This window comes from Cystoisospora suis, assembly GCF_002600585.1.
Source record: "Cystoisospora suis strain Wien I chromosome Unknown contig_2764, whole genome shotgun sequence".
NCBI lineage: Eukaryota > Apicomplexa > Conoidasida > Eucoccidiorida > Sarcocystidae > Cystoisospora > Cystoisospora suis.
The window spans coordinates 45,428-55,121 of NW_027155560.1; the positions used below are offsets into that span (position 1 = coordinate 45,428).

Here is a 9,694-nt window from a genome sequence, read left to right on the forward strand (position 1 = left end):
CCCGTGTTCAAATGTTATGTCGAGAGCTGTATCGCACTGTGTCCGGTCCTCATCACACCTGTCAAGAAGAGGTCAGGGACGTAAGCTGCTCTTTTCTAAGCTTTCTTCGGGTGCTTTCGTTCCCTGCAGTCTCTCGTAATGGGCCACGGCGACGTAGAACTGAACCGCAGTGCAATCAAATCACGTAGAGGAGAGTCACAAAGTTCAGCGAAGAAGTGCTGGTGTTTCGTCTGCCGTGTCTCCAAGGCGTTTGTTCGATAGTAAAGACCGACAAAGTAAAGAGGCTTGAAAGAAGAAGAGACATTCCAAACGAAAGAAGACATCATCACCGGCTCTGATTTCAAGTGAACCCCGGCGCTGAGCCCTCCGTCTAGAAAAACTGACCCTGACGTGTCATAGAGAGCCACATCGCGCATGACCGCGTACATGCATCTGGATCTGCGTTTTGTAGGCTCAGCCACCCCCAGCCAGTCCAGAATACTGAAAGTTAATGAGGGACAGCTGCTATACTTCCGTGAAGAAGTCAGTCACCGCGGCTGTCTCGATCCTCTTGAACCCTGCCTCCCTCCTCGTGCAATCGTCACTCCCATAGCTCCAAAGAATGACGCTATCTAGACTAAGGCTCCGTTGAGACGCGTAGACTCCTGCAGTTCCGCTCTTGCTCGCTGATACTGGATTCTCTCGCGCCGCGGTTTCCACTAGCGAAGTCATGTACGCCTTGCCTTCGCTTGCCGTGGTTCCCCAGCGGAAACAATCACTGAGTCTCCTAATTATCTCAGTTGGCAGCTCACAGTCTAAGCGCAGCGGAACAAGCAGCTTTCACAAGACTCAGTACCTTGTCCATTCAACCTCAGACTTTCCTTTGTGAGCTTCGTCCTCTTCCATACATTTCGCCAGGGGCGGTACTGCTTGGCAGTCTCGGGACGCATGTTCATCTTAGCGGTGGGTGCGTATCGTTAGTGGGCAAACAGATTCCAGGCGGCAGAGAGACCCAGTAGGTTGGATGCAACCTTTCCGTTGGGCGATCTCGCGTTCTACCTCCTATTAGGCTTCTGGTGGTCGTAGCTGCATCTTCTGTTGAAGAACGCACTCTCTCGTGCATCTGAACACCGCGGAGTTTGACAGCAAGAAAACCTAAAGGAAGAGAGGCACGAAGTTTTGCTTCTCCTTCAGTAGGCCCGTCACATGGGTTTCAGAGGGTGACAGTCGCCGCCAGCGCAGCCCCCACACTCTTTTGTCTCTTCACCGACTGTCGGCGAGTCCCCGCGCGACCGGTGGATGCACGGCCACTGTTCGTGTCACCCCGCACCGACCATACTCAGTTTCGCGGTTGTCCCTTGCCAGGGTACTGCAGACTTGGCTGGTCAGCTTTGTCTGCACAAAGCAGCCTTAGCTCATGTTATCTGTACAACAGTGAACTGACACGCGTCCATCCAGAACGGTTCTCATCCCGAACTGACAGCTACGAGCCACGGTACTCGAACCTGCATCGCTGCAGTGACAGGCACGATTCCCATGGCTGGTATTCTCCGAGAGGCCACAGGGGTAGGGAGCGCTTCTCCGCCTAACAAGTGAGGTGCTCCGTCGTGCCGTCAGGGGGTTGCCTCGCTTTGGCCGTTGGCTGCCTGGTCTTAGAACAAGAGAAGTTTTCGTCCCACCACACACCGGTGGAGGGCTTCTCCCCGTTGCAGCGTTGGAAGTAAACCCGACAGCTCGTCAGAATCCCTCTCATCAACGCTGACTGCTGAGTTAACTAAAAAGTGCGGCTGTATTGGATACGCCGATGCTCCAGCGCTGCTGAACATGGTCGTCCCACAAAAATAAAGTGACGCGGTCCACAGGATAATGTCTGTCACCACTTTACGCGCGAATCGTGCTCTCCTGAAAATGTGCGTATAACTGTCCTGACTGTGGGTTCGGCTGAACGGATTGTAGATACGAGTTGTTCGCTGAGCGTAGGGAAGCTTGTGCCACGAGTGGGCCACTGGTTGTCCGCATGTTCCCCAGCAGTCTCGCCAAGGTGGTTTGTGGGGACTGGGCAGAAGCGTAAACAGTTCTGAATGCTGGTGCAGGAACGTGCCCCGCCGGCTTGCCAGTTCCTCCAGATACAGGCGTCCAGCTCATTCGCCCGGGGCATACGCGGCGCTCTCGTCTGATTGACGCTGTACAAACCGTCCGTTGATAGCAGAACGTCAAAAAACAAGCCGCGCGCAGGAAAAAGGCTTCGTTGACAGAAGTTACGGAGCGCCGTCACGGGTGTTTGGGTGTCGTAACCTGAATACCAACCCAGAGAGAGGGGGATGGTATACCTCAGTTGTCTGTACTGGACGCGTTACTCAGGGCTCAACAAATGAAACCCCCCGTTCAGAGTACCACTTTGCCGGGACACGAGAACGGTAGCTGTCTGCTCGATGCGGCGTAGAAGTCACCCTTGGAATTTACCGTACTGCCGTCCCTCGTGTTGCGCTCCAACAGACACCGTGTGTCCATCCCAAGCAAGATGATATTGTCCGATGTCACACAGGAAAAAATGCGGCAGAAGAGAGAGAGAATTACTGTCCTTTGAAAATGTTACACCAGCCTGTTCGGAACTCGCTTTCTGTGGGAGCACCTCGTCAGTTCTGTATGCGATTCTACTTACTACAGCGGATGTCTTCGCTCTTCCTGGCACAGGCTATCCATCCTACCGCCCGGATACACCTTTGCAAAAGAACCCCCTAGCCGACTACCCGTGTGCCTACCCGACGACAAACTCACTCATGATAAACTACGACGGCTTCTTGTACCTTCAGATCTGTCCCGACAAACCTCTACGAAAGCCTACTTTGATCTGATTTCTCTCCAATAAAGACACAATGTCGCACAAACATAGGCAGTCCTGCTTTCTCAAGAACTGCATGCGAAGCTCAGAAAAATTCCTGCAGGAGACAAATTCTTGAAACAACAGGCCATGCGTAACATTATGCATGCATCGGAACACATCTGTTTTTCTTTATTTAGCTCTCGGGCTGTTTCGGGGATTGATTGGTCTGTTTTTGAAATGTCACAGCACATGTCTTTCCAGGTCCGGGAAGGATTTTCTCGTTCAAGGCGCCGAAGCGAACGACTGTTTCTTTGTGGACTCTTGAGCTCACGCGGGCAGCCTTCAAGTCGTGAACGGGTACTGAGCGAGTTCTTTTTTGATGAAGAGTAAAGAATACCTTGCTTGAGTAAATAATCCTTCCACCGCTCACCCGAAGTTGTTTCTCCTTCGTGGAGAGCTTCCGTTGCCTGCTGCTCTTACTTTCGGCTCCACGCCGTAATTTTCGGCTTCCTTTCTTCTGCCTTCTGCCCCTGGAGGCGAAAGCATTGTTTCTCTTCGACTGGTTGGAAGACTTCAGCTCGAAATTTCTTGGAGCATTTTGCTTTCGTGAGCCCGAGTCTGAGTTTCGCGAACTTGACGCCCAGACACTGAAGGACGTTGGGCAGCCATCTGTTAGACACTCCACTGCACAAACAACACCTGTGTGCTGTTGCCTAAAAGCTGTTCTTTTCGTTTGTTTCCGGCACTCTTTTCTTCTCTTCATCGTGTATCTCTCGGGCGGCTCTACTCTGAAGTCATGGAGTGCTCTTGTGCCCTTCCTTTGTCTGACCCACATTGGTGTCATCTATTCGGTTGAGACTTATTGATGGAGTGCGCTTCACTCACTCTGTCTCCGTTTCTGTCAAGAACACCCTATCCTTCTCCAAGCTACATTCCTCTCTTTCCCAGCAAAGAATAGGGAAGAGTTTGTTTCTCTACAAAGCAGGACTAAGAATTGAAGGGACGCCTCCGAAGCCCTTGGGTAACACTCACTGCTTTTCCGGTTTACGGGCCCGTTTTCCACCTATTCCAAGAGAAGCATCACTGAGGGAGTAGATGGAACACGAATATAAGTCGAGATACGTCACTTGTCAGGGAGATTGTCTCCCGCGCTTTCTTAAGAAGGGGATATCAGGACAGTGTAGTGTTCTTAATTCTTTCCATCTGTTTTATCATTGCCGATGAGGTATGCTTCCTGCATGTGACCGTGACGGTTTAGTTCTACAAGCGTCGTCTTTAATGGTATCAGGATCTCGTCAAGATGTCTCTCTTCGCGCGTCGGAACTTCAAGAAAACTTCCACTCGGAAGGTTGCTTTGATAGAAGAAGACGAGGAAGGAGAAGATTCGTTGAATGCTCTTAGTCTCGGTGGAGACAACCGCGCACCAACCCCACCGTCTTCTTCTTCAGCAGGAGCAACGAAGTCATCCGCGTCCTTCTTGTCCTCAGCATCTTCTTCTTCAGTTAGCATTGATGTCTTGTCAACATCCTCCACACTAAGGACCGGCCTTTCTTCTCCTATTTCCACTTCTGCTAGTCTAACGGCTTCTTTGATCAAAGAAAAAGCTTCTATACAAGCCGCGAAGTCGCATGCGGCAAGCGCACTAGCAGCTCGTTCTTCTGCTTCTTCTGAAGCCTCTTCGTTTTCTTCTTTGTCTTCTACTCGGAAATCTTTCGGAAGTCTTTCTTATTCAGATGCTTTCAAAGTATCTGATGATGATGATAGTGATATGGATCATGATGGGAAAAATGATGCAGATGGTGGAGGGGCAAGACTGCAGAGGGGCTCGAGTAGTGGTTACCGAGCCCCAGGTGTACATACACGTCGCCCCTTGATGTCAAGTTCATCTACCTCTTCTTCATCTTCTTCCTCCTGTCTTCTTCTTCAGTCGGGAGGTGGGGCAGGAGAGGGAATGAAAGAAGAGTCGTCCTCAAGAAATCAAAAAGGTCACTTGTCTTCCGGAAACGGGCCCTCAACCACAGGGGGCTCAGGTAGGAAGGGTCTGAGTTTCTCTGGGTTAGATGATATCGATGAAGATGAAGAAGCGGAGTTTTTCAAGGTCAAGAAAAGTAAAGCAAGTAAGCGCATGCAAAAGGAAAGAGAAAGGGAATTAAAAACGGATAATTTAGATCGGTTCGAAAGAGGAGAATCGACAACTTCAGATCGAAGCAGAACACAAGGGAGAAGCCCAGGAGGAGGAGGAGGGAAGAGCGATTCTCCGGATGCGAAAAATAAGGTTGTGGTTCAGTCGACAGGCCTCCGCCTATTAGTCAAGCAGACACATTCGCAAACAACCGCGTCAGCAATCTTAGATAGTGACGATCATAACCATGCAAGCGGGGGGCCCGTGTCATCGGAGTATCGATCTCACCGAGGAAGAGGGGACGGATCTGATAGAAGAAGCTCCTCCTCCTCGTCGTCGTCTTCTTCACGTTCCGAGAGAAAGTTCTTGTCTTCTCCTTCAGACGTCTCTCATAGTCCCGGAGGAGGTACGAGCAGCAGTGGTAGTTGCCGTCGTCGTGGGGAGGGGGATATCGAGGATTCGAACCGCAAGTCATCGGGGAGAGGTGTATGTACACCTGATTCCATAGCCATTTTGGCGGCGGTTTCAAGGAGAGGGAGAAAGGAAGGGGGAGGAAAAGGAGGTGGGGGTGATTCTGATGAAGAGAAGATTCTATCTCTTGCCGATTTAGAAGAAGTTGAAAGACAACGTCAACTTCAGAAGTCTTTGAGTGCCCTCTCATCATCAGATACAGAAAGACAAGTACACCAAGGTGATAAGTCTTCTGCTTCATCATCTAGTAAGGGGAGCCACGATACCAGAGGTTCAGGAGGAGAAAGAGAGGGAAGAAGACATTCAAGCCGCGATGACGTTAGAACTTCTGGTGAAGGACGTCATGCGGACGAGGATGATCTTCATCAGGATACAGAAGATGATGTTGCTTCAATAGCTCGTTTAGCGCGTGCACAAAGACAGAGGGCACGTATGATAGAGAAGGGGGATCTGATTCCAGCCGATTCTGCATGCGCTTTGACTGGAGAGTGGGGTTCAGCTGTACGTCTTAAGAAACGACAAACTCAGAATATTGAGCCTCTTCGTTCATGGGCAGATCGAGGGAGTCGCGGGAGTGCAGGCGATGTGGATATCGATGAGCGAATCGATGATGACGATGAAGATGGTGAAGAGGAAGAAGAACAGAGAAAAAGGGCTGCCGGACGCAGAGCAGGGGAAGAAAACGAAGATGAAGACGATGACGATGATGACGACCCAGCTGCTCGGTTAAAAGAACAGCTACACAAACTGAAGGCTCAACAACGTCAAGAGCTCGCAGGCCAAGCAGCAATAGCAGGCAGTGAGTTCGGAGGAGAAGGCTTTGGACGAGGGGTCGGGGGGTCTGGTGCTGGGAGTGGTGGAATGAGCCATAAGGATGAAGAAGAAGAAGCTTGGGAAGCATGGGAAAGAGAAAAGATTCTCAAAGGGGCCGGTCGTAAACATCTACTACGTCAACAACAACTCATGGAACAACGACAACAAGAACAGCAGGTGTATCTACAGCAGAAATTGTTACTACAGAGACAAACCTCAGGTCACCATTCTGCACCAGGGACTCTGGATGAAGATCTCATGCAAAAACAGCTGCAGCTTCTTCAACAACAACAGCTTCATCAGAAGCGTATGATACATCAACTAGCCAATCCGAACTTCTCCATGTCGACTTCAGTCACGCAGTCGTCGTCTTCCTCTATATCTCTTACCTTAGGGGGGGGAGGAGGAGGACAAAGTAGTAGTAGTAGTATTAGCGTGTATTCTACTCTTTCCCCTCTCGATTCTCATCGCCTACAAGGAACCATGCCTGGTACTAGTCCTATGGATGGTAATCATCCAACAGGAGCGGGATTGTATTCTTCGGGGGATGGACTTGGATCTAACGTCTTTGTGTCAGGAGCAGCGGGAGATGAAGCTTCTCTCTATACTGAGAAACCTTTAGTAGAAGCCCAGAACAGTCAGGCGTGGATGAAAGAAGTGTGGGGTGTAGATACACCTGAAGGGCAAGCTAAAGTGGCTATGGAATGGCTACGTCAACAGAAAGAACAACTCTTCTATTTCAAAGAAGAAGAAGAACAAGAGAAAGATGAGCAAATGAAACGTAAAGCTCTTGCAGCTGATCGCTTACGATTGTTAGAAGCGAAGCAGTTGAGTGTGGAAAAGAAGTTAAACGATTTACAAGATTTCCTCATTCTTGTTGAAGATTTTTCTGGATTTCTTGCAGCGAAAGAGAAGGCTGTAGATTTAGCACAATCGACACTGGAAGATATGGAAAGACAATACTGTAGTAAGAAGTTTGAGAGGCGTGTCTTAGAATTTGACGATATGCGACGAATAGCTTTCTTTTCAAAGGGTAGAAAACACAAAAAGAAACAGAGAGCAAGAGAGAATGGTCCCCGAGCTTCTCCTCCTAGTGACGATGTGGGTGATCAAGAACAGAGCAGGAATGAAGAAGATAGTAGCAGTGACGAAGATGAAGACTATACTGAGGTAGATGAATTCGGGAGAAGTAAGAAATACACACAAAAGCTTCAAAGATCAGAGAGAGACAAGGCACGTCGTTATCGTCGTTCTTTAAGAAGGAAGAAAGTCTCCTCTTCTTCTTTTTCTTGTGTTTCTGCTGCATATCCATCATCTTGTTCTCCCTCAAAGGTCTTGAAACAAGTACGTGAAGCGACAGGTAACTTACGACGTGAGGAAAGGCAAAAAGCAGATTCTTTTCCCCTCTCGTGTGGTCATCAAGATCGTGAAGAAGATCATTTCCTTGCGAAATCCGAATCCCGTCTCCACGAGCTTTTAGGGCAAACTCTAGGTGAAGGGTGGGAGACAAGTGAAGATGAAGAAGACGATGGAGGATCTCGGCTAAGAAAAGATCGCGTTCAATTCTCATCAGCTGCTTTAGAAGTGATGGCTGATGTACAGGATGACTTCGTCTCCATTACGCGTATCTTAGATGAAATCTTCAAGATCAGACGATGGTTTCCCAAAGAGTTCGACACTCTCAAACTCTTACAGCAGGTCCCTGATCTTATACAAATGCAAATACGCTGGCAGTTACTCTGGTGGAATCCTCTTCATATAGCTCCTGCTGCCCCGATCACGCCCTCTACCTCTCCTCCTCCCATAGAAGAACAAGGAGGGGGGGGAGAACAAGGGGGACGAGGAGAACTAGGAGAGGAAGAACAACAACTAGGAAAAGGAGCTGCAGGCGGGAAACGGCAAAGCTTAGCAGGAGGTAGTAAGAAGAGTGATGGAGGAGGGGGAAGTACTAGTAGTAGTAGTAGCACAGGGGTAGGCTTGAAAGAGGAGGAGGAGAAGAAATGGATATGTGATGCATCCTTAGAGAATTTCGATTGGTTTCTTCAGTTAGCTCTCTTTGTTGACCGAGTAGAAGAACTAAACAATCAGAGAGCCTCCTCTAATCATTCTTCTCTAACTAGTTCTACTACCTCTGGCGGTCGTGACACACCTGACAAGGTACGTCATATCAAAGGAGGAAAGAAAAAAGAAGAGAGACAGAAAAAAGATAAATGGAGGTGCCGTTCGGCGATGAAGAGGAGTTTAAAAGAGTCTAAGATTGGGGAAGATCTCTATGTGGTTGTTCTACTTCTTTTCCATTCATTCACTTCTTTGTATACCTGCGAACTCGCGTTGTCATTGTCGTCATCATCGTGATTTGTGGTGTACATACCCCTGCGTTCAGTCATTCCTCTGATATACGCATACTTAGGTCCAAATCATTCCTACTGGCAGTCGCCGTTGCCATGGAGAAAGTGCTTGCTAGTTGTAACAGTTAAGCCTTTTTGCCAATTCCTATTCGAGGTGGCCTCCTCTGTCACAGTTGTATCTCAGAGAGAGGCTTACGCAAAAAGAGACATTCCTTCTTTCCTCGATTCTTTTTTTCTTCTCTGTTTTGCGAGAATACATACATGCCTTAATCTTTAGTTAGGTAGAGAAAGAAGGAATTCTTATATCTTGACTTTCGCTTTCATGGGACATCCAGATAGAGAATTCATTGAGAGATATGTAGGCATTGTTTTCGTAGAAGAACACAAGGCTTTCGAAGGAAGGGAGCGCATTAGTGAAAGGTCTGTTTCTTAGAGGGGAAGGATTCAAAACTGGGTGATCAGCAAGAGGTGAAGAGCAGGAGGAATTTCTTTCCACGGTTTCGGTGGTATAACATCCCAAGGGTAACTGAAGAGTCGATTTATCTACTTTGGATATCTGGACTGTATATACACCTGATCATCACCCTATGTGTGTACGAGTGTGCGCATATATACGAATGCGTACCTGTAGGCGTCTTGTAGCTCATGCCAATATATACGTTAGGCAACAACCCAGTATTCCAGTGATTGTTCCGACTGTATCCTCCGTGCTCAATCAATAGATAAGGCTGTGTTCTTCGAGAATATGTCCGTGGGAGAAGACAGTCATTTAGTCTGTTAGCTCGGTTTCTCTTTCTTCTTGGAACCTTTTGGTTTTCTTTTCTTCAGGAAAAGAAGAATACCACCGTAAAAAAGAAAAGTTCATCGATGGTCGAAGAACTTCAACCAACGGACTCAGCACCGTATGATCCAACTCTGGTGATGTCGGAGCTCATCAAGAAATGTGTGATTCCGCGTGTTTCAGCAGCGCTGAGGTGTACAGACAGCACATCATACACATCCGTTCAATATGCTTCTCAACTTCTAGGAGAGCTTCTCCTCTTCAAAGATGAAAACTCTCTACCTCATATCACTGTAAGTCCTTTCTGTTTTCACCGAGTATCCAAATGACCATAAAATATTCGACACTGCTATCTA

At 48.4% G+C, this 9,694-nt stretch overlaps 1 protein-coding gene across 1 annotated transcript in view; it reads left to right on the plus strand.

Moving 5' to 3' along the window:
* The first annotated feature begins 2,995 nt into the window (after positions 1-2,995).
* Positions 2,996-9,694, plus strand: part of CSUI_005731 (uncharacterized protein) — a 9,977-nt gene continuing 3,278 nt past the window's right edge. The window contains exons 1-2 of the mRNA XM_068065901.1: positions 2,996-8,366; positions 9,386-9,631. Coding sequence (XP_067922126.1) covers positions 4,104-8,366; positions 9,386-9,631 — 4,509 coding nt within the window. The 5' untranslated portion in view covers positions 2,996-4,103. The remainder of the gene's footprint in view (positions 8,367-9,385; positions 9,632-9,694) is intronic.